The sequence below is a fragment of the Lepidochelys kempii genome, chromosome 4 (assembly GCF_965140265.1).
Source record: "Lepidochelys kempii isolate rLepKem1 chromosome 4, rLepKem1.hap2, whole genome shotgun sequence".
Classification (NCBI taxonomy): Eukaryota; Metazoa; Chordata; order Testudines; family Cheloniidae; genus Lepidochelys; species Lepidochelys kempii.
In genome coordinates, this window is record NC_133259.1 from 34,637,180 (window position 1) to 34,663,057 (window position 25,878).

At 39.9% G+C, this 25,878-nt stretch overlaps 1 protein-coding gene across 28 annotated transcripts in view; it reads left to right on the top strand.

Moving 5' to 3' along the window:
- Positions 1 to 25,878, top strand: part of ANK2 (ankyrin 2) — a 572,992-nt gene that overhangs the window by 420,680 nt on the left and 126,434 nt on the right. For all 28 annotated transcript variants that reach the window (XR_012158530.1, XM_073340925.1, XM_073340929.1 and 25 more), the window contains 5 exons: positions 13,720 to 13,818; positions 17,065 to 17,262; positions 19,919 to 20,017; positions 20,172 to 20,270; positions 23,129 to 23,227. Coding sequence is in view for 27 of the 28 variants with exons in the window: in XM_073340925.1 (XP_073197026.1) it covers positions 13,720 to 13,818; positions 17,065 to 17,262; positions 19,919 to 20,017; positions 20,172 to 20,270; positions 23,129 to 23,227 (594 nt within the window). In the remaining variant the exon portion in view is untranslated. The remainder of the gene's footprint in view (positions 1 to 13,719; positions 13,819 to 17,064; positions 17,263 to 19,918; positions 20,018 to 20,171; positions 20,271 to 23,128; positions 23,228 to 25,878) is intronic.

Below are 25,878 nucleotides of genomic sequence, written 5' to 3' on the forward strand. Positions count from 1 at the left end.
ATGGTCAGTTTAGATGAGCTATTACCAGCAGGAGAGTGAGTTTGTGTGTGTATGGGGGTGGGGGGGATGTGAGAAAACCTTGATCTATGCAGGAAATAGCCCGACTTGATTATGTAAAGAGTTGTCACTTTGGATGGGCTAGCACCAGCAGGAGAGTGAATTTGTGTGGGGGGGTGGAGGGTGAGAAAACCTGGATTTGTGCTGGAAATGGCCCACCTGTTGATCACTTTAGATAAGCTATTACCAGCAGGACAGTGGGGTGGGAGGAGGTATTGTTTCATGATTTCTGTGTGTATATAAAGTCTGCTGCAGTTTCCACGGTAAACATCTGATGAAGTGAGCTGTAGCTCACGAAAGCTCATGCTCAAATAAATTGGTTAGTCTCTAAGGTGCCACAAGTACTCCTTTTCTTTTTGCGAATACAGACTAACACGGCTGTTCCTCTGAAACCTGAAAGTTTAGAGGGTGTTTGGATACTGGTATTTGATTTGGGTCTATCTCATCAATAGTGTGATAGCACTGGAAAGTCTGAGAAAGTGGCCGTGACAGTACATTTCAAAACCTGTATAGTCCTAATCATCTCTCTTGCTTTTTAGCATGTAGTACACACAGTAAACAGCTCTTGAGATTGACTCAACCCTTCTGCTTCAGTTTGGCTATTAATTAACTAAATCAGCTTTCTATTGCTTCATATGCTACAAAGGCTGTAGAGATGATCCCTTAATTGAATCAATCATATGATTGTATGATTAGCATTTGATTTCTGATTGTGCAGGGAAGAGAAATACAATCATCTCTGTTAGTCTCTAAGGTGCCACAAGTACTCCTTTTCTTTTTGCGAATACAGACGAACATGGCTGCTACTCTGAAATCTGTTTTTTTACTACACCTTATATGAGAAAATGCTGCCTTTCATGAAGCGAGCACTAAGTCACCAAAGGCCAAATTCTCCAAAAGTAGTGGCTAAAATACATGCGTACAATATGCAAATGAAGGCACAAACAGCTAATTGTGCACCGTACACAAGATATTCATGTACATGCACAAGTTGGGAAGTTGTGCGTAGGTGGCCCGTTTTGTGCATGCAATTATAGTTTTGCATTAAAGGTACAGACCCCTGGACATTTTGTGTTAAAAATTCAGGCATCTGTTTTAGAAAAGTTGGCCCAAAATAGATGTAAAAAGAAACTTATGATCTCTTTGAGAGTTATATCTCATATTTTGTGGACTCAAAGTACAGTTCTGCAAGCCAGATCAAAGCATAGTTCTAAACCAAACTAGAGGAACAGGACCACATACTGTTTGTATCAAAAGATCTAATTTTAGGAGACCACCCATTGTCTCTGTTTATCACCCCTCATCAGGTGGTAGATTAGCTCAAAGCTATCAGAGACAAAGATGGAACCTGCAAAGTATCACAAAGTATGCACATTCTGATTTGCACAGACTCAACAGCTTCTTCTTGCTTTAATATTCTACATTCTCTCTGCTAAAAGACACACTGTTGAGGGCAGCTGTGTGCACTTGACAGTGTGGGAGATTCCAGAGCTTTGATTTTATCTGTTGATGTCTCGCTGTGATGATGTCTTCATGCCAGCATTTTATATAGTCTTGGTGTCTTTTTATGTTTCCTTTACTTTGTCTGCATGCCTTGTGTTTTGCTGTGGCTGTGAGTGTGTAGGGTAATGAAGAGGTAGGTTGTGTGTCGCATGCCATGCATACATGTGTTTTGCATTTTAAAGGAAAGACTTCTGTCTCCTACTTGATACTAACACACTTCTCTGTCCATACTTTCCTTTCTGTTTCTCCTGGGGAAAGCTTATCTTTCTCCAGCAATGCAGGGTAAAAATGGGAAGCAACAGAATGAAATACATTAGGATGTTTGTTCTGTATTCTGGCAGCTCTGACCTTTATACTTTATTTCTTTGTCACATTAGAATCAGCACTTGGGCCAAGGAAGTATTCATTGATGTCATTCTTTTTATTTTTAACCCTCTTCACTATGTGGCATTTGATGATGCATACATCAGGACAATGTACTTTAATGTATTTTAAATAATAGTTTAATGTATTTTGAATGAGTCTTAAGAACTCTATACGCTGTGCAATAGACACATTATAATCATCTCATTAGAGCTTTATATGTTTGGAAATGTTCTCTAGGATTGATCCCTCTGGGAGTTTTTTCACCTTCTGTCTTAAATAAATGGACAAACCCCAGTTCTCAAAAAAATAGTAAATTATGGGTGCGCACTCACAGCTCTATAGTTAAAGTTGCACTGGCATTTCTATTTAAAGCAGGGATTAAACCTCTTAGTTTTGTATGGCTAGGGTGACCAGACAGCAAGGTGAAAAATTAGGATGGGGGGGGGGCGTATTAGGTGCCTATATAAGACAAAGCCCCAAATATCGTGACTGTCCCTATAAAATTGGAACATCTGGTCACCCTATGTATGGCTAATATAAGGTGTCCTATCCAAGCTTAAAGCATTTATTCCTAGAGTTTAGAACCATCTGAGAATTTGCAAGTAAATCTGCTGGTTACAAGTATGAGTTATAATTAAGGTTAAGATTTTGGCACTGGGGTGGGGGGGTATTAAAATTCACAGGACTTGGGTAATGAACGTTAAATCACGGAAGCCGGAGCCCTGCGGTGTGGGCTGGCAGCTGGAGCCCCACCGGCCGGGGCTGAAACTGAAGCAGAAGTTACAGAGGTCTGTTAAAGTCACGGAATCTGTACCCTCCATGACCAAATTGTATCCTTAGTTATACTCATTTAAAAACAATCCCTTTTTGAATTTTATAGTGAATCTTACCATTTTCCAGACCTCTCTAGAAAATAAATTCTTTAAAAAATGTGATTTGGATACTTAACCCACTTACAGATAATTCCAAAATCTAAAATATAGCCTACTTGCAAAGCTTACTAACAGGAATATTTTTGTTAATTAATATCATTAGTCATAAGCAGTTCTCTTTAGATCATGATGTTTGTCATGAGATCTGTTATCTAAAGATCTGTTATCTAGGTGATAAAACTTCATATCGTAAAAATTGTATGACTAGAACATTACATGACAGAATGGATTGTCTCTAAACCTTACATAAATAATGGTTGCAATGACATCAGATTGTCACCTAACATTTTAGATGACAAAGTTTTAGATAACAAAACTTAGGACTTCTAAAATATCATATAATGAAAAGATCTAATGATATATGAGTATATTGGTTTCAGAAATGATTGGACAGATAGTGGGTTATTCTTGGATCTGATGGGCACATGATGATTATCTAAAAGTCCATGGCAATTCAAATTTATGATTACAGGGGGGTCATGTGATCTGGGAGGGTAAGGGAAGAATCAGGTGGCAACACTTAATTCCAATTTTGTTATAAAAAGACTTTGTAACCTTTCCCTCAATGACTGTTTACAGAGGAAATAATCCTAGCATTAAAAAGGAGGCAATATTTGGCATATCAGAAAGGATATTTCTATTAAAATGCATTTCTCTTATATAAAAGAATAGTGACATTGGAGATATGCAAATGATATATTTACTACAGTGAAATGTCACTGTATTGTTAGTAAAGAGTTTGGTAAGACTGGTTGGATCTGAGTGGGAAATGGTTGCCTCATACTGAATAGTTTCAAGAGTTCAACATTTTTTCATATCCCAAATTGTGATGAAAAGTCAAAATCTTAAAAATTTTCATGAACCTAAAAAACAATTGTTTTCAATTTAGGCACTAAAACATTTTGCTTTGATAATTTTGAAATGGTTCATTTTGATTTTGACCTTTTAAAAAACTTTAAAAAAAATCTAATTAGCTTAAATGTCTAAATGAAGTAATTTCAAACAGGAAAACACTTTTTTAGAGTCACCTTTGTGTAACAGAAAGGCAACCGCAGGTTCTGGGACTTGCAACTGAAAGATAGCAGGGATTGGAAGCCTGTTATAATGGAGAATACGAATGATACCATGGGACTCCATATCTAGATATGGGGGCGGGAGGTAGAAGTGACGACCGACCGTAATAGACTGAGAGCAGTTTAAATGAGAGGGGAAAATTGCTGCGACTCATTTGAAGTGGAGGGAGATTGTGGAAGGGAAAAGAGACTGAGATGGAACTGGGAAAATTGACAGGCTGGTCACAGAGAGCTATGAGACTGTGAGGAGAGGAGGAGCAAGGAAGAATCCACACGCTGAAGAAAACATAGTGAAAGGAACTTGTACAGTTTGAATTTAGAGTGAATAAGCTTCAGACTGTCATTCACACTTTCCTTGGTTCCTGTCCTTAGAACCTGTTTAGATTCCATCATTCATAATAACATTTCCTTTCATAAGCATAGAGCATCTTGATAGATAAGAAAAGGGTTTCCAACATAGCAGGATTATATGGGTTTCCTATCATAAAACCATTGTGATGGGATCTCCACACAATTTCTCTCCACTATACTAGGAGTATGGTGGATTTTCTGCAATAATGGTACCATGACACATTCTCCCAATATAATCTCAGAACAGAGTAACAGCACTAACTCATTGAGTGGCTGTTACCATTTTGAAAACAGTGACAAACTATGAATACCTGACATTTATTTATCCATCCATCCATCCATCCATCCATCCATCCATCCATCCAAAGACCTTCTTAGGATATTTAAATAATTTTTTGAAAAAGGAAAAGAAAAAATATATGTAGGGTGACATAGCTAGTACTGCATACAACATAAATAATACTTTGATATAATTCTACAATTATTTAAGTATAATATATTGTGTCATATTGGTTGGGCAACCCCAGATAAGATTTTTTTCTTTATCTTTTAGATCTGTGTTTTGAAGAGCATACACTGTCGATTACATTAGAGTGTATTTGATTACAACAAGAGAATGAAGGCTTAAAGCTAGAGGCTGAAGTTACATTGACTGTTTTTAATGAGATGAAAATTGGCAGTAATAAATAAAATAACTGGTTTACAGACAGAAAAGATAAAGTTTAAGCAAATTAAGATGTCCCACACAAAGCATAATAAATGACAATTAAAAATATTAATACCACTTTCAAAGAACAGAGTAATCTGTTTAATGCAAAGTAAATTTAGAAGAAATTTGAATTATTTATTCCACAGTGCTGAGTTAAATCTGTTGCAGAATTAATAATACATGAAAATATGGTGACTGATGCCTTATAAATAGCTGCACCTAATATTTACTCCACAAATCTGGATTAGCACTTAATTTTAATACTGAAAGAGATTGACTGATAAATAAAAGAGGACCTATACAAATGTATTCCAGTGGATATCTTAAGACTCCATGCTCTTAATGCATAGCACATTTTTGCTATTGTTTGTTAGATTGTATTTTAGCATAGAATCTGTATAATGGGCCTAATCTTGTGAGATGCGAAGTGTGCTGAACTCCCATTGAATTAAAAAGAAAAAGAGTGCTCAGCAATTTGCAGTATTGAGCTTAGTATGCATCTTCATAAATGCTAATAGTTTTGTTGATTTCCAAAATTATTTAAATTGGTAAGATGTTTTGGAATACCTATAATATGATTTTTTTTAAAAATTAATGTGTTCAGATGTATTGCTTTCCCTTATCTGTCAAGGAAAATGCATAAAGAGTTCCTGATGCTTCACATACAATTAAGAAATCTGGGTTAGATCTTTAGCTAGTGTAAATCAATGTAGGTCATTGAACCAACTTGACTTACAGCTGCAGAAAGCATGACCCTTTGTTGCCATATAAGCCTATTCATCCACCACAGGTTTTTGGTGTTTTCCTTCTCTCTTTTTTTACTATTGTAGACATCTGTGTGAGAGCCTGATCTTTCTGTTTGGAGGAGTTCATCTATTCTTCTTGCTTCTTTCTCATTTGGAGTATGATCGGCAAGATGCTGAGTGGCTCCTAGAATGCTGAGATCTTAGAAGCTGAAGGCATTCAAAACCTAGCAAGATTGTGCCCTTCAAGTCACAGAACTGAATTTTCAAAGGGATCTTCTAAATTTTTCCAAATTTCCATATGCAAACGTTTTATTTCAGGCAAAAAATTGACATTGAATAAAAAATGCCATATGCAACATGCAAATATGAGTTCACTCATGTGCTAATGAGAGTTTTGCAGGTGCAATTTAGAAGACTTCTGTGATAATTTGGCCTATAATATTCATACAGTATCATCAACACTTCATATGTATGGGATGAAATGTGCTCTACTTCTTTTAACAAAATGGTGCTTCTTTTCCCCCAATACGACCCCTCTCCCCCCCGATTCCCTATGTAAATGCTTTGTAGTCACAATTTCTTATTTCCAGTCTTGCTGTTGCGTGGGAGTAAAGCATTTAAATAACTATGAAATGACAGAATAATTTGTCATAGTGAGCCTGCAGTGAAAAGCTAATGCAAACGATCCATAATTCATTTACGGGTTAAATAATGGGCAGCAATATCAGCGAGGGAGAGAGAGGCTCTCTGAAGTTCATTTTCAGTTTAGACAGCCAATTAAAAGGGAATGGAGAAGTTCTGGAATTTTGTGGCTGTTAGACTGATGTGATCAATCTTGATGTCATTTCTGAAAGTGAACCTGTCCTGTTTGCTTGGTTACAAAAAATCCACAAATAGAATATGGGACTGATAGAACAAATAGTTCATGGATGTTAATATATTTATGCACGTTACTCCGTTACTCTCATGAGAACAATATATACAATAGGCCTTAAATTCATCATAACATACATTATTGGGTGATGAGATGAGTATCAATCCTTTAATAGAGACAGATGCATTGTATTTCTTCACTTCTGTTAACCGTTTTATGGGAGCTTTTGTGCTGCTGGAGAACCCGCTGGCTTTATTTCAAAGCCATGATGTTTCAGCCAAGACATGGTGTGTCAAAATGACATGCTTAGTATTTTGGGCAGCACCTTCATGTGTTTTCCCAATGTACCAGGTACACTATATAGTGGTAGAATGATTAAGAAAGATATAACAGGTGAACTCCCACGCTACACTGTAGAGTGTTCAGAACCACCGTAGCTTGCTACATGGTGCTATGGCATACATATATATTATAGGCTATTGTGTCTATTTTAATTACAATCCACTTCTTGCTTAGAAGTTCCTGAAATAAACAGGACAGTTCAATTGACTGTGGTAGTCCTAATTGCACTATATACTAGTTTCTCTAGTGCAGTGTGCTTTTCCCGGTTCAGTTCTCCTCACTTTTCAACAAAACATAAATAAAAATATAGTTAATTTTTTAAAATAATAAAATACCAATTTAAAAAATCCACATGCAGTTTTCCCTCTGCAAGAGGAAGAAAGAATTGAGGAAAAAGCAACATAGAAATGGATTCTAGTTACATTGCTTAATCTTAATGCATATGGAAGGCGCTCAGATACTACAGTAATGAGAGCAGTATAAGAAACAGGGTAGGATAGAGATACCAATCTTTTATTTGTAATTATTTTTCCCAAGAGGTTAGATCCTGGATAAAAGACAAAAAAGGATTTTTTTAAAGGCTCAGATTTGTTCCTATTTTTCTTTTCACTAAAATTGAACCTTTTTAGCTATGGAATTGAGCATCGTTTTATGAACATATCTACAAATTATTCATCTCTTTGGTTTGAGTTGCTCTCCTTTTCTTCCCTCTGGGGATTTGTCTTGCTTTCTTGAATGCTTCACACCAATCATTACCTTTGTTTTGCTATTTTACAAACTAGAACAATATTGAAGTTGGTAGGCAAGCAACAAATGTGAACCACCCATTCTGATTAAAAAATAGAGCACAAAAATCCAGACATGGGAGAGCAGTACCAAATACACACCTTTCTCCTGAATCCCTCAGGGATGTATTTTCACTTCAGTACTGCTAATAGGCGTTAGGTGTGTAAATCCCTCTGGCACTGAGATAAGAATATATCTCCATATATGCAGCTGCAGTAGGATACACTGGAACTTCGGAGCAATAAAAACCCAGCTAACCCAGTTACGCTGCATTCCTTTGTAAGGATAAGGAAAAGGAGTACTAGTGGCACCTTAGAGACTAACCAATTTATTTGAGCATAAGCTTTCGTGAGCTACAGCTCACTTCATCGGATGCATTCTGTGGAAAATACAGAAGATGTTTTTATACACACAGACCATGAAAAAAATGGGTGTTTATCACTACAAAAGGTTTTCTCTCCCTCCACCCCACTCTCCTGCTGGTAATAGCTTATCTAAAGTGATCACTGTCCTTACAATGTGTATGATAATCAAGGTGGGCCATTTCGAGCACAAATCCAGTATAGGGTCGTCCTTCAGGATAGGCTGTAGGTTGTATCCTGAAGGACGACCCAACACTCTCACAAATCTTGGGAGACAGGCCAGTCCTTGCCTACAGACAGCCCCCCAACCTGAAGCGAATACTCACCAGCAACCACATACCACACAACAGAACCACTAACCCAGGAACCTATCCTTGCAACAAAGCCCGTTGCCAACTGTGCCCACATATCTATTCAGGGGACACCATCACAGGGCCTAATAACATCAGCCACACTGTCAGAGGCTCATTCACCTGCACATCTACCAATGTGATATATGCCATCATGTGCCAGCAATGCCCCTCTGCCATGTACATTGGGCAAACTGGACAGTCTCTACGTAAAAGAATAAATGGACACAAATCAGATGTCAAGAATTATAACATTCATAAACCAGTCGGAGAACGCTTCAATCTCTCTGGTCACTCGATTTCTGATCTCAGAGTGATATCTCAAAGTGACTATCCTTCAACAAAAAAACTTTCAAAACAGACTCCAACGCGAGACTGCTGAATTGGAATTAATTTGCAAATTGGATACAATTAACTTAGGCTTGAATAGAGACTGGGAATGGTTGATTCATTATAAAAAGTAACCTATTTCCCCTTGTTTATTTCTTCCCCCCCACCCCCCACTGTTCCTCAGACGTTCTTGTTAAACCCTGGATTTGTGCTGGAAATGGCCCACCTTGATTATCATACACGTTGTAAGGAGAGTGATCACTTTAGATAAGCTATTACCAACAGGAGAGTGGGGTACGGGGAGAGAAAACCTTTTGTAGTGATAAACACCCATTTTTTTTCATGGTCTGTGTGTATAAAAATATCTTCTGTATTTTCCACAGAATGCATCCGATGAAGTGAGCTGTAGCTCACGAAAGCTTATGCTCAAATAAATTGGTTAGTCTCTAAGGTGCCACAAGTACTCCTTTTCTTTTTGCGAATACAGACTAACACGGCTGTTACTCTGAAATTTGTAAGGATACAATTTTGTGAGATGCTGAGCACCCACAAAATCCATTTAAAGAATTGATCCTGCACCTTTTGAAATTAATGGCAAAGCTTCCATTGACTTTAATGGTGCAGGATCAGTACCTTAATTGGTGGGAGTTGAGGTACACTTAGCATTTCATGGGATCTGGAAAAATCTCTGGAAGCTAGCAGCTGAATACTAGAGCAAGAATTCTACCATGCATATTTCAGCTCCTGACTCCAGCTGAACTGTTCTGTATTTTGTGATATTTAAAATTGAGGGCTGGGAGAAACAAAATAATTTTAAAGTATATTCCAGAATCCACCACTGCCCCCATCAGGTTATAACTGGAATAATAAGGTGCAGTGGTTTACCATATATTTATTCCTGGGGGAATTCTGCGGGACTGCACGCTTGCAGAAAACACCCTCCCCCCACAGAATTCCTATGTTTCCCTGCAGAAAATGGCAGGGAAGCAAAAGGAAGCTATGTGGGGGTACGGGTGGGGGGGCTGACATTGGCTGCAGTTTTTAGGGGGATTGCCCCCAACAGAGGTGAGACACACAGGGTTATGTACCACAGCGCGCCCCCCCCCCATTTCTGCAAGCACAGAGCTGCCCAGCTGAAGGAGGCTCAGCTCTACTGACTCTGCAGTTGAACACTGCCTCCTGGGTCCTAGTGCCAGTTGGGCTTCCCTTTAGTGTAATGGGAGCTTTCCTGTTTTCTGTGCAACAGTGAGTGCCTGCAGTGGGGCTGGGTAAGAGGGGGCGTGGGAAATGAGGGAAGGGAGAGTGGGGGGAAGAGGCAGTGGGGAAGGAAGGGGGTGGGAGAGGAATATGGGAGTGAGGGGAGGGGTGGGGGATGGAATGTGGAAGAAAAGGTGCGAGGGGAAGTGGGAGTCCGGCATGCGGTGTCCCCTCAGCAGCAGCTGGGGCTCTCCCATTAAGCAGGCCCATTGAACCCTCACACTGACAAGCCCTACACCTAGACCCCCCTGATGAGTTCCCCACACCCAAGCCCCCACCGCACTGAGCCCCAACCAACTGCACCTGGAACCCCACCCTATCAAGCCCCACTCCTGCAGCATGTGGACCCCATAACTGAGCCCCCCACATCCAACCCCTCCCGCTGAGTCTCATCTCCTCACACCTCGACCCCCTCTGCTGAGTCCCAACCACCTTCACCTGGATTCCCTGGAGAGTCCCATTGCCCCTGCACCCGAACCCCGCAAAAAGCCCGTGTGCATCCAGATCTCCCACTGAGCCTCCCACACAGAAACCTCTCACCCCACACCTTGATCCCCCACACTAAGCCCCTCTATACTTGGATCCTGCTGGGCTGCCTGCCCACCCAAACCTGGTGCACCTGGCAAAGAGGGGCAGGGCCCCGGGTGTTTCTGGGGCAGGCCCAGCCCTTACACCGTGTCAGGGTTGGGTGCAACCTCACTGCTGAGTTTCTATATTGGGGGAGGTGTGGGCTTCAGGGTGATCTCCCACCTCAGTGCAGCCAATGGCCTGCCATGCTGGAGGCACATTTATTTGACAAATAGTATTTGCAGAATTTTGCGGAATTTAAAATATTGTGTGCAGAATTTTTAATTTTTTGGTGCAGAATTCCCTCAGAAGTGAATATATCGAACAAGTCAATTGGTGTCACAATGGCGTTTTCTGTTACTTTAAAGTCAAAGATAACATCTCAATCTCAATTACACATCTATATTGAGCAGGCATTCAGTGCTCTTCTGAGTACATGTATGGTAATACAGCATTGTGGTCTGTTAAGGTTAAAATTCTCTATATTTGGGTTTACAAGGAAAGTGTGGGCCCCTTACTGAATGAGGGAGGCAACCTAGTGACAGAGGATGTGGAAAAAACTAATGTACTCAATGCTTTTTTTGCCTCTGTCTTCACGAATAAGGTCAGCTCCCAGACTGCTGCACTGGGCATCACAGCATGGGGAGTAGATGGCCAGCCCTCTGTGGAGAAAGAGGTGGTTAGGGACTATTTAGAAAAGCTGGACGTGCACAAGTCCATGGGGCCGGACACATTGCATCCGAGAGTGCTAAAGGAATTGGCGGCTGTGATTGCAGAGCCATTGGCCATTATCTTTGAAAACTCGTGGCGAATGGGGGAAGTCCCAGATGACTGGAAAAAGGCTAATGTAGTGCCAATCTTTAAAAAAGGAAAGAAGGAGGATCCTGGGAACTACAGGCCAGTCAGCCTCACCTCAGTCCCCAGAAAAATCATGGAGCAGGTCCTCAAGGAATCAATCCTGAAGCACTTACATGGGAGGAAAGTGATCAGGAACAGTCAGCATGGATTCACCAAGGGAAGGTCATGCCTGACTAATGTAATCGCCTTCTATGATGAGATTACTGGTTCTGTGGATGAAGGGAAAGCAGTGGATGTATTGTTTCTTGACTTTAGCAAAGCTTTTGACACGGTCTCCCACAGTATTCTTGTCAGCAAGTTAAAGAAGTATGGGCTGGATGAATGCACTATAAGGTGGGTAGAAAGATGGCTAGATTGTCGGGCTCAACGGGTACTGATCAATGGCTCCACGTCTAGCTGGCAGCCGGTGTCAAGTGGGGCCGGTCCTGGGGACAGTTTTGTTCAATATCTTCATAAATGATCTGGAGGATGGTGTGGATTGCACTCTCAGCAAATTTGCGGATGATACTAAACTAGGAGGAGTGGTAGATACGCTGGAGGGCAGGGATTATGATAGAGAGGGACCTAGACAAATTGGAGGATTGGGCCAAAAGAAATCTGATGAGGTTCAGTAAGGATAAGTGCAGGGTCCTGCACTTAGGACGGAAGAACCCAATGCACCGCTACAGACTAGGGCCCGAATGGCTAGGCAGCAGTTCTGCGGAAAAGGACCTAGGGGTGACAGTGGATGAGAAGCTGGATATGAGTCAGCAGTGTGCCCTTGTTGCCAAGAAGGCCAATGGCATTTTGGGATGTATAAGTAGGGGCATAGCGAGCAGAGCGAGGGACGTGATCGTCCCCCTCTATTCGACATTGGTGAGGCCTCATCTGGAGTACTGTGTCCAGTTTTGGGCCCCACACTACAAGAAGGATGTGGATAAATTGGAGAGAGTCCAGCGAAGGGCAACAAAAATGATTAGGGGTCTGGAACACATGACTTATGAGGAGAGGCTGAGGGAACTGGGATTGTTTAGTCTGCAGAAGAGAAGAATGAGGGGGGATTTGATAGCTGCTTTCAACTACCTGAGATGTGGTTCCAGAGAGGATGATTCTAGACTATTCTCAGTGGTAGAAGAGGACAGGACAAGGAGTAATGGTCTCAAGTTGCAGTGGGGGAGGTTTAGGTTGGATATTAGGAAAAATTTTTTTACGAGGAGGGTGGTGAAACACTGGACTGCGTTACCTAGGGAGGTGGTAGAATCTCCTTCCTTAGAAGTTTTTAAGGTCAGGCTTGACAAAGCCCTGGCTGGGATGATTTAATTGGGGATTGGTCCTGCTTTGAGCAGGGAGTTGGACTAGATGACCTCCTGAGGTCCCTTCCAACCCTGATAGTCTATGATTCTTTGTATATCTTATGTGTTTTCCTTTCTTCTGTCATTCAGCACTGATATTTTATTCTTTTTCATCATTTTTTCCCCCTCTCTTGCATTTGCTATCTCTTTCTCTCTAAGGGAAGGACCAGACTGTTGCAGCGTTATCTAGAATGCACTTCCCTTTCTAAGTATTTCATTGACACATCTTTCTCTAACACTGCTTTGTTCAGTGACTGAGCAGCCTGAGCAAGTGTTTTGGGACAGAATGTTCTTCTGCAATGGAGAGAGAATTTCAGAGTCAGTGCAAGTTTAGCAAAAGATTATTAGATCTTACTTGTCATTGAGCCTCAGAAAGAAGAGTCTTTTCTCTGTTAGTTTCTCTCTTCCGCTCAAAGTCTTTCCTCTCCTCCTGCTTGTTAGAAATTTTTTGGAATACGTTTCCTGGCATGGACATCTCCTATTTCATCCCTGTATCAAAAGCAATTGAAGCTCTGTGGATAGCTGAGCATCCTTCGGCCATCACACAGTATTCAGGGAGAGGCAGCACAATTTCAAAGCCATGCAGGGAGTGAGAGAGGGCAGGAGATGCATGCATACAATCTCTTCTTTGATAATGGTTTTGCACACACAATATGTTTCCGTTCCACCATTCTCAGAGTGTAACCTCAGAATGTTCTTCACTGATGCAAGCGTGAGCTGGGGTTAAAGCTTCATTCTACTAAGTCAGTTTCATCTAGACATTAATAAAAGGGACAGCTTTTGCTGGAGGTTTGCAAGATTTGCAGGTGCTCAGCACCCACTCAGTATCAGGAACGTGTGGGCTAGATTTCTGAATGTTTGTTCCATAGAAAGCAGTAAGATGGACAGTCTGGATATATGCTTAACACTTTTCTTTTGCTTAAAGGATGGACTGACTCCACTCCACTGTGCCGCACGAAGTGGCCATGACCAGGTTGTAGAGCTCCTCCTGGAACGGGGTGCCCCACTACTTGCAAGGACCAAGGTGAGTATCTCATTCACAGAACAAATTAATATCCATGACAATGCTTCAAAGCAATTACTAGGTACGCTGGAAGGGTGAGGAGGGATATAGGGACATGTCAGTAACCCCCTGGAAACGCTTTAGACTGAATAAATATTTTGGATAGAGTGATCCAAAAGTAAGGTTTTTCTCTTGAAAGTAGGGACTGAACCTACCACATAAGGAGAATTGGCATACATGAACAAAAGCATTCCATTTTCTCTTAGGAGACAGGTTACATGTGTGATATAGACAGTACTTTTTCAGGACAAGTGATCTGTTCTCATCCCATACCACAGGAATTTACTATTGTGGTTTCATGGAATCATAGAAGTTAGAGATGGGAAAGATGGGTCATGTATCCCATTCCTTCAGTCAGGGTAAGATCATTCCCTTTATATTTTCTGATCTTTTATCTACTCTTGTTATATCTCATGAAGCTTTTTTCACTTCCTTTAGTAGACTAAACAATTCCGGAGTATTCCCATTAATGCATAACTATACAACCACCAGATTGTTTTTTAAATTTGTGTAATTAAGGTAAAGCCATTTAATATAAAATCTTTCTTTATTTTGGGTATTCCCTCTTCCCTTCAGTAAAATTCTCTCTGCCAATCAGAGGATATATTTCTCATCCTACATACTGCATCAAAGGCAGATGGAAACAGGTGCTGGACAAGCATACTTATTAAATGATGTGGCGCTCCGGCCTATCCAGTATCTGAATAGAAATGGAGAATGTCACTTTGCCTTTGTGTTCTTAAGAGATTGATATGGTCATAACATATTGCATCCTAAATATGCTAAGCACTTTGCTGACAGAGCTAAACAGAGCACCAAAGAGTTAAGTCTAAAATTAATGTATTAAAATTAATTACTATTAATGTTCCTTAGTTAAAGTTCAGTTAACTAGTAACTAATACTAACAGTTACTGTTCGAAAAATTTTGACCAGCTCTAATCAGCACCTTTGAAAAGCAGGTCACTTTTTTTTAGGTGCCTACACGTGGATTTAGGAGACTAATTGTAGACACCTAAGTTTGAAGATATCAGTCTTGTGATCTATTTTAAATCAATACGAGTCTTGGCTATTTTACATTAAAAATAGCTTCCTTCCTTCACTGCTCTCGGTCTGTGGGCTGTGCCATGGACATATTTGCACTGTGTAACTTTGGATCCCTGTGAGCATCCTGTGTGGGCAGGTTATACAAAGGGTGTCTGTATAGAAGCTGGGAGGGGGTGTGCAAAGGAATCCTTATGGCTGCACTGGTTCCTTTGGCTGGTGTGCTCTTCGTCTGCTGGAAAGAATGGCTGGAAGATACATGCAGTGCTAATAAAATAGTAAATATAAATAAATATTAAATAATAAACATCTTTGTGACTCCACTGCCCCTCTCCCAAAATCTCTCTTGCACTGAGGAGCAGGGGGCCCCCAATGGAGCCAATGTCTGTGGTACAAAAGAAGTCCACACTTCGATTGCTGGATTCCCAAATTTTGAACATATATGTTCCACTGAGTCAGAGCCCTCCATTATGGCAGGAGCTGGTTCAGGGTCTTCCAGAGATCACTTGGGCAATTGGTCTGAAGCATAGCCACAGGTGTGGCAGGGAAGATCTGCACAGCGAATGGATCCTACATGTTAAATATTTTGGTGATAATCAGAGGGCTCCATTCTCCTATCATCAATAAACAATTCCTTCCTCCCTTTTGGGACTCTCTTCAGGAAAAGTAAAGGGCAAAGAAGCAACCAATTCAAGAAGATATTTTGTAGCCTTTTAATTATATTTTAATTAAAAGTAACTTTCAACCATCTGAACTGAGAGACACTCTTCTTCCCCACTGCCAAAATCATACCTCACCTGTAAATTGAAATCTGTGTTAGACAGCTTCCCTTCTAGTCCCCCAGCCCCAGTGGAGCTGTTCCAGAGTGGAGACAGAATGAAAAATAGAAATAAGTCACATTGCTTCAGTTCCTTCCCAGGAACGTCAGTATTTTATAACATTTTCTCTTATTTTAAAATGACATATATAATGCTGAGAGTGGTACAGCAGCCTGCCTGGCGAAGCTCCACCGAGACCCCACTGTATACATTTGTCAAGAGATGGGTCAAAATCCCCAGCAGCTGATCAGGCTGGAGCTTTCATCCAAGCCACTTGATAATAATTTCCTAAAAACTAAGCACATCAAAGTGTTACCATATTCAGATACTAGAGCCTGATTAAGTAAACACTAGGAAATGCAGCAGGATTTTTCCTGGTTGTGAGCACTACACTTGCTAGTAAATGTTTTCAGGATCAGCCCTACATTTGTAAACTCTTTCTTAAGTACCCTTGCCCTTATTTTCAGAGGTACGAGGTACACTCAGCTGTATTGACTTTACTGGGAACTGTGGGTGGTCAGCACCTCTGAAAATCAGCCCACATGTCTTTTGTGTGTACTGTAACTTGTGTGTACAGTACCATTTACAATGTTAGGGCAGAGTTTATTAATAATACTCAACAAGCCTTTTTTCTGTAAACTATGCGGGAAAGCATAAATTATTTGTGTTTAATTCCTAAAAGGCCTATAGAAGGTTTGTAGTTGAGTTCCATACTATTAATGTATAATAGTGTACTTTATGTATTTCTTTTAACCAAGAACCTAAATATGATTACAACTGTATTGTATAACTCCTTGTTGACAGTTGTAACACAGGGTCCATGACATCTTGCCACGTTGGGCTGTGAGAGTATCAGGTCTCATAAACTAAAAAGAGTTTGGTTTAGTCAGTATTTGTTGTTGGGGACCTTGAGGAAAAATAACATGTTCTACAGTATGTGTGTTGGTGATTAAGTAGATGCTTTTCCCTCTGAATGAATACATTGCCTAGCATAGGTTTGCCATAGCCTAGGAAAGCACAGTCCTGATGTTAAAGATACCATGAGACTTTTCTCAAGACAACGCACTATAGCTAAATTCCATATTTGGATAACTGTATTCTGCCTGCCTACATTTTCCACGGGTTTGCCATGAGTTTATGGCATTCTTTTTCACTCCCTTTTACAATCTGTGATGTTGCTGTGAACTGTTAGTGTTGTGTCCCATAGGTGGCTGCTTTTCAGTGCTTGATGAAGTTAGTCCTATACGTTTTGTAAAGCACATTGGGATTCTTCTGAATAAATGGCACTATATAATCATGAGTTATTTTTACTGGAAGTTTGATACACTTTTATTTTCTGCTGGCACAGAATGGACTCTCTCCGCTTCACATGGCTGCTCAAGGTGACCACGTGGAATGTGTCAAACATCTACTGCAGCACAAAGCTCCCGTTGATGATGTCACACTGGATTACCTGACTGCCCTACATGTTGCTGCACACTGTGGCCATTATCGTGTCACCAAGCTTCTGCTGGACAAGAGAGCAAATCCCAACGCTCGAGCGCTGGTAAACTTGCCTCACCCCTCTAATGCAACACTGCTGCAGATGGTAGATGTGTGTCACTGTGTAATAAAACTGACTGAAGACCCCATCCTGCAAATACTACTGAGCATAGCGCTTACTTCTTTGAGTAGTCATATGTCAGTAGGATGTAGTGCTTACTGTTGTAAATGGCAGTTACTGTTGGATGTAGGACTTCCACTTCAATGGGTCTACTTGTGGTAGTAAGCACTGTGTTCACTAGCAAGTGTTTGCATGTTCAGTTCCTGAGGCTATGCAACCGTTCTCGGAATCACAGTCATTGCTAGCTGACGCTATTACACGTTCCAGTGTTTTAATGCATTTTCCATTTGGCCTTTCACCATTTACAGCATGGTGGTGCAGTTCGTATTTGTTACCACTGTAAAAGGCCGATTGGTGTGGTAGGCTTTTTAAAATAAATTGTCCAACATTTTTGCTAGATGGCAGAAAATTAGTCTTTTACACTTATTGAACTTCCATTTATCAAATATCATTAATCATAGCATATCCATTTTTTAATTTTTCTGAAGCATAAATAAAAATATTATAAATAATTCCTTGTGCTCAGAACCTGACCATTATCCCTTAAACAGGAAGAAAAAAATTCATCTTTGACTTTATGAATTTCTAAGGTCTTTAAGACTTTACAAAGAGCCTGTCAAGAACACTTTATATTTTAATAATCCCTCCACTAAAAGGCACCTCACTGCAGCAAGGTCAACAAGATGAAGTAAAATGAACTAAATACAATAAAATTAACAATGGAAATTTCTGAAACACTACAGCTTCCTGGAAAATGTATCCAGTAATTTGATACAGTATGTGAAATTTGAAGGGTATAGATTTCTTTTTGGGGAAGTTGGGAGGCTTAATTGTTGGGCTTTACAATGGGAAGCTACTATCACCCTTAACTATGGAGTGACGATTGTTCCTCCATAATATTCATCACAATAAACATTGGTCATCATAATTAATTTCATTTATAAAGCTTCCCCGTCCTTTAAGAAGAACAGCAGAAAAGCAACTGATCGGAGCCTGGTTAAATGACATACTATAGAATTCTAACAGTTAGAGATGCCCATTTGCAGGGGTGGTGATGTTGACAGAAATAACCATTGGGATGTTGTAGGCAAGGTGTACATTTAACAGGGAGACATAATTTTATAACTCAAATTTGTCAACCACCAGACTAGAGGGCAACTTCAGGACATCTGAGCAATGCCTGCTAGAAGCACCGACAAAGCTTGTGTTGAGCTATATCTAAGCCTAGCTATTGCAGGCTAACATTTAAAGCTATCTGGACTAGTTAATTTACTATTCTACACAGTATCTCTAGCAAGTAAAGTGATGGAATAAGCTTTATGAATAATTCATTTTGAAATATATATTCTTGAAGCACTTAATTAGTTAATGTTTGTGCAACACTTTGAAAATATAAAGCCCTACATATATTCTCAGTTGTTTTAATTATTGTGTTGTAAAACATATTAATGTCAACCTATAAGTAACATTTATTTTAACAGAGACTAGCCATGGAGTAAGATGCCACTCTAGCAGCTGCTCTCCTTCTCTCTCTCAGTGTTTAACCAGCTATACTTCTAGTTGAGCACTCGCAATTCTGACCATTTTCATTAGAAAAAAAAATAATTATCTAACAAGTTCTTGCTTTGCATTAAAAAAAATTCGTATTTGTATTTTTCAGCAAGTGTCTACTTAAAAATGTAAACACTGTGGTCCTGATTTTTCAAGGCTTTGTCGTCCAGCCTAGGTCCCAATACAGCATCTATCACTACTCAGCAAAGACCGTAAGCATTTGCTTAATGTTAGGCACATGCTTATGCCCCATAGACTTTAAAGGGGCTTAAACACAGGCTTGAAGTTAAGGATATGCTTAAGTCAAATAGGGATGTACTCAAGCACATGCAGAAATGCTTTGTTAAACCTGGGGTCCTAGATCCTATTACCAGGAGTAGTTCCATGGAAGTGAATAGATCTCTTAATGGTAGTAAGGACTATGCTCAGTAGAAAGTGTTAGTCCAAGCTGCCTCTTAGTGAATGCACGTAGGAAACCGCATATAAAATATACGGTAGATATACTGCATAAATATGGACATACATAGATATAGACACATAGGTCAGAGTGTCTTTTTTTGAAGAAGAATAGAAAAATCAGATGTGATCTAGGAGAAAGGTGAACAGTTAAATATCTTGCCCCATATTTTTTAAATTACTGCAGATAATTTTGAAAGCATCTGTTGGTTTTTATCACCATCATTTTTTAATGTATGTTTTTTTTTTTCACGTGGGGCAGGCTCCACAATATATGTAAGCTGTTCCCAAATGGATGGTTTTATATTTGCTTTCTAGTATGTTCTTGACTGTCAAAAGGAGAAAGTCTATGTTTTGTTAGTTATATGTTTGTCTCTGATATATGGGCAGAAAGCCTAGCACGCTGTCGTGTATTAAGGAAATAGCAGCCCATTAAGATAACTTGGGTTTTTTATCTATGTCTCATACCCTACTATGACTGAGGAACAATGGCATCTGATATTCTAACACTACTGCTTGCAGTGTGCCAGCCTGGAGCTGTGTGGGAACGGTAGCTGCATGCTTTTAGCTAACAGAATTGTTTTTTGCACAGAATGGTTTTACTCCACTGCACATTGCCTGCAAGAAAAACCGCATCAAAGTCATGGAACTCCTGGTGAAATATGGGGCTTCAATCCAGGCTATAACAGAGGTAGAACAGTGTTTCAACTACAAAAAAATTTCCTTCTGTTCTCCCTTTTCTTCTTCTTCCTCTCTCCGTGTCTTCTTATTCATGTTTTATTTAAATGAAGAAGCCCGTCAGCCCCTGTGCAGAGGAGTAAAACTGCTATTGCTTTGTTTCACAGTCTGGCCTCACACCAATACATGTGGCTGCATTTATGGGCCACTTGAATATAGTCCTCCTCCTGCTGCAGAATGGAGCCTCTCCAGATGTCACTAACATTGTGAGTATGGCTTGGATTAGAATAATCACTGCATCAGCTCATACACCACAGGACTGAGCTGCCATGTAGCCCAGCCAAAGGTCACATTTTCATGGTTATTTATTACTAACTGAACTTCTCTGAAAAATAACCTCACATATTTCTCAAACACCCATAAAAGGCGGAAGTTGGCTATATAACAGGCACTTTAACCCTTTTGTGGTAACAATAGATTTAGTGGGTTTCTCAGCAGCTCTGGGACTCTGAATAGTTTCCTCTGAAAATGACCCTTACCAAGGTTTATCAGGGGCACGCTGCAGGGAAGAGTTTGTGTTTCCATTTTGAATACTGCAGGTTAAATCCAAAAGGGTAAACATTTTGCTGGTGTCAATGGGCACAGCTACATTGACTTCAACAGAGCAGCGCCATATAAACTGGCAGGGAATTTTTAAAAATGTAAACATAGCAGTTGAAACTAAAACCTAGAAGTTTTAAACTAAAACTGTTCCTTTACCAGACCACGGATGTATTTCCCATTTGGAAGTAATGGATTTACAATTCTAGAGAACATCACTTTTATTTTTAAAGTCCTTAAAATACGACCTTTGAGAGGTAACACCAAATGCAGGACCTGATTTGCCATGGAAATGAGTGTTTTGTGTACCAAACATCCAGCTATTCTAGAATAAATGAGACCAGGGACATTTCCTGGGGTTATATTACATGTGTTTCTTACAAACTCAAACAATAGTTACTTGCAAGTGTCTGCTTTTTAAAGCAGAATTTTACCAGTAAATAATATTTTAAAATGCTAAATAGAGGTTCTGAGCTAAATTAGTTAGTAATCCATGTACTCTGGACTCACCACCTTTTCTCTACTAGAAAGGTAAACAAATCTACCAGGAGGTTCCATTAAGTATACATACTGTACGATATTTCTTTTTTTATTTGTTTAATAAGACAAATTATTCATGACACAAATGGTCTCTGCTTTTATACTTTTTATATGGAAGCAATATTTATATAACTATTTTATTAACTGTAAAAAAGCTAACAAGAAATTTTGGAAAAGAAACTAAGTCAAGAAAGGATCTGAACTGATAACAGATATTAATAAATATTTGGATACAAAGTTTAACATTTTACAATTGTTTGTGCTTGGCAGGTGTCTTCGCTTTTACTTAGCAAATCTCACTAATTGTTTTCAAAAGTTAAATTGCTTCACTAATACAAGTATAGAATGGTCTTTATAGAAATCTAAACCTGATAATTTGCAAAATGAAAGGCTTATTCACAAACAGAATTAAAACTTTTTAACCGTACATTCTTCAAATGATGATAAGATTTTTATATGATCAAATCCTGCAATCAAATCCATTAGGACTGCAAGAATTTGCCCATTATCTCTTTACTAAACATAACTGTTGACCTTATGTAGATTTCAAAATTTATATAAACTGATGGGTTTATATAAATAAATTAACTCCCAATAAGGAGGGTTTAATTACCATATACGATCATCACTGTGAGTGGATTTGGGTTACTTTTTAACTATCTCAGTAAACAACAACAAAAATTGGTCCTTTTCTGGGCTTGATACATAGACTCAGCTCCTAGGTGAGAGGAGAGAAAGCCAGTGGTATAGTAATTACAGTTTAATCTGACAGAGTGTCAACAATAAGAGCCTTCAGCTGGTAGGTATGGTCCATCCATGGTAAAAAGATGAGGCTCTTCTCTTTATACAAGATTATACAAGTAGGTGGCAAATCAAATGATACTCTGTCATCAGCAAGAGTTCATGTGTATGTAGGACGAAAAATGTTAGACCGCGATTTATCCTGCTGTGCTGTCATAACAGAGAAGACAAAATAGGTCTGTCTATTGCTGCACTATGCCAATACCTGGTATGTCCCAGACTAGCCACATAGAGACTCTCTTGGTATATTTTACAGTACTGTCCATAAAGAAGATGGTACAGTGCAAGATTAAGCCAACATCTCCAACAGCAGGGATTATTTATTAATTTCTAATGTTGCTTTGCAAACACAGGGAAAGAAAAGTAACATCCAGAGCTTTTCATATTCACTTTCTTACCCAGCTCTTTATACTCTAAAACACTTGGACTTCCTGAAATTCATGTATCCATCTCAAATTGTGTGGGCTATAAAAGGATTGAGAGGGACTAGCTAGCATTCATTGCACACCCAGTGCCAGGGACCACAGTTTTTAGAACAATATCCAGGGATTGATATATTGCCTTTACAATGCCCTCTAAAGCTGTCAGCTCCACACAATGCATAGGAAGAGACCATCTGGAAAAATGTCCCCTTCCATTTTGAAGCTCAGGTGCTCAGCAATCCCTTGAGAATCCTAGGCTCAGTATGTTCTTATCCCCTGGCTATTTTGAAGTTCAAGCTAAAGCACCATTATGTAGAAAACCAGGGAATACCTATGATCAGGAGGGAATTTCATGTGGAATGCCATATAAAATAATTGTTTGGTGAATATTCCCAGGCAGCACTGGTGGGTTGAGATTTATTTAACATGTTGTAAGACTCTAAGTGTCAACTCTTGATTCCATTCAAGTCAATGGCAAAACTCCCATTGACGACAATGGGGCTAGGATTTCACTCTGACCCTCAATGATGCGGTTACCGTTGTCTGTGGTCACTGGGGTGCCAAGTGAAATACAGTCTCCAGTCCCTCCGCCACCCCCAAAAAAAGACATGTATATACACACTCTTCTGAATTTGTTATTATAGTCAGAGCCTCAGCTAGTCTAAGTGATCTTCACTCTACTGACGTCATAGGCATTTACACGAACTGGAAATGGCTTATTTCTCATGACTTGGGACTCTAAAATCTCTGCTTTTCTGCAGCGTGGGGAGACTGCCCTACACATGGCGGCACGTGCTGGGCAGGTGGAAGTGGTCCGCTGCCTCTTGAGAAACGGTGCCCTGGTCGATGCCCGAGCCAGGGTAAGTGTTTCATTGCAACTTCCATACCTTCTCTTTTACATGTAAACCACAATCAAAACAATGGGTTTACTAAGGAAGGATGTTTTTTCTTCAATAGACAATAAAAGGCCACATGTTGCGTATTTATCTGTTTTTGGGGCTCCACCCTAACCAGTTCTTAATACAGTCCTGTAATGTAACTTGTTTAGTTGTATTATTACTCTCTTCTAAATAGAGCAGGTCTGACTTAGAATTGGAGCGCCCAGGTTCTAACTCAATAACAGATTCCAGAGCCACATGCTGTAGATTTATAGCCTGCTGCTGTGAGGCAATTCTATTACAGGCAGGGTCTTTAGCTCTGTTTGCACTGGAGCTGAAGGTGTAATTTCTAGCTCGGGTAGACATACCTGCTCTAACTCTGATCGAGCTAGTGTACTAAAAATATCAGTGTAGCCATGGCGACGTGAGTGGCAGGATGGGCTAGCTACCCCAAGTACAATCTCATCTGAAACCCTGGGTATGTACTCAGGGCGGCTAGTCTGTCTTGCTGCTCTCACTGGATACACTTCTATGTTTAGCATAGACTCATAGACTATCAGGGTTGGAAGGGACCTCAGGAGGTCATCTAGTCCAACCCCCTGCTCAAAGCACGACCAATCCCCAACTAAATCATCCCAGCCAGGGCTTTGTCAAGCCTGACCTTGAAAACCTCTAAGGAAGGAGATTCCATCACCTCCCTAGCTAACCCATTCCAGTGCTTCACCACCCTCCTAGTGAAAAAGTTTTTCCAAATATCCAACCTAAACCTCCCCCACTGCAACTTGAGACCATTATTCCTTGTTCCTTCATCTGCTACCACTGAGAACAGTCTAGATCCATCCTCTTTGGAACCCCCTTCAGATAGTTGAAAGCAGCTGTCAAATCCCCCCTCATTCTTCTCTTCCACAGACTAAACAATTCCAGTTCCCTCAGCCTCTCCTCATAAGTCATGTGCTCCAGCCCCCTAATCATTTTTGTTTAATCAGAGCTAGGATGGGTGTGTCTGCCCAAGATGGAAATTACACCTCCAACTCCAGTGCGCACACACCCTACAGCATGCCCCGGGACCTATTTCTGCACCATTATTGGATTCTGCAACACTACATTCTGTTGTGGAATGATAGTTAGTTTTCAGTTTACCTAGTAAATGGAATACCTGTAATTCCATGTCGCAATATTTACTTTTGAATAGTAAATGTGCAAGATAATTATTGGAGATAGCTTGTATTATCTGAAGTTTACAGAAAGAATAGATAGAAAAAAATGCAGGTTGTCAAGGGAATGATTCTAGCACATCAAGCAGAATTTCTGTACTGTCTGTTTGTTTAGCTCTGTAACCTCACACTGTGCTTTCTCCCCAGCTCCCTTCAGGGCTCCAGTTCTAAAAGACATTTAAACTCTTGAGTTTAAAAAAGTACAATAATGTAAATGCTGAAACAAAACATCAGAGGATTCTGTCTAATCTAACAGCTGAACTTCCACCATTGTTATATATCAAGTGCAATTCTCCCACTGTACACTAAAATCAATCACACAGTCCTGATTTGTATATGTGTAATGTGGTTTTAAACATTTAATCCTGACAATGCATTATCAGATCTAGATGGAATCAGTTAACACACAAAAGACCAAGCTGTCTAACCACTGGCACTTAAAAGAATTATGAGCCAGATGCTCCTTATGTAATCACTTACAAGGTTTTGTGAATATTTTTTCATTGGCTTTAATGGAAGTTGCATAGGTGTGTAAGATGCATGCAAAATGAGTGTAAACCATTTGCAACCAGGATGAGTGGAAAATTCTGGTTTAGTAGAATTTTACACCCACTTTGCACAGTATAAATGACTATACTGAGAGAAAGAATGGTCCAATGGTTAGGGCACTGGCCTAGGACTTGAGAGACCTAAGTTCCATTCCCTGCTCTTCCTGTGTGACCTTGGGCAAGTTACTTAACCTTTCTGTGCCTCAGTTCCCCATCAGTAAAATGGGACTAATAGTGCTGCTTTTCCTCAAAGCGGTGTTGTAAAGATAAATACATTAAAGATTGTGAGGCACTTAGATACTATAGGGATGAGGGCCATATAAGTACCTGATGTAGGTAGAGAGATGTGCAAGGCAGTGGAAAATATATCTGAACATGCAATATATCTGAATATATGTGATCACACCTTAAGAACTTTGTCTTTGGTTATTGGGGAATTGTGTTCTGTTGCCATTATTTGGAAAACTGCAAGCAGACAACAACAATACTGTACTTTTACTGGTTATTCATTACCCCTACCAACATTAGTTATATATTCTTTCACAGGCAGGTCTTTCAAAAGAGCTCAGCACCCAACAGTTCTCTCTGTGCTTAATATTTTGAAAATCTGGCCACTTCATTTAGGTGCCAAAATGGAAGCTGATCTTTGTAAAAATCTAGCCCCAATTATCAGTACTGAACACTTGGAAAATCTGTCCCTCCGTGTTTAAAAGAGCATCTATTTTTAGCCTAGATGTTCCTACAAAAATTAAAATTCCTACCACAGAAACACATTAAAGCAGTTTCTGTGGCCACAATCAATTCAACAAGTCCCAGGGACATCTTTTTGTTTGATTTCTATATTAGATGATGCATATTTTTGACAATATTG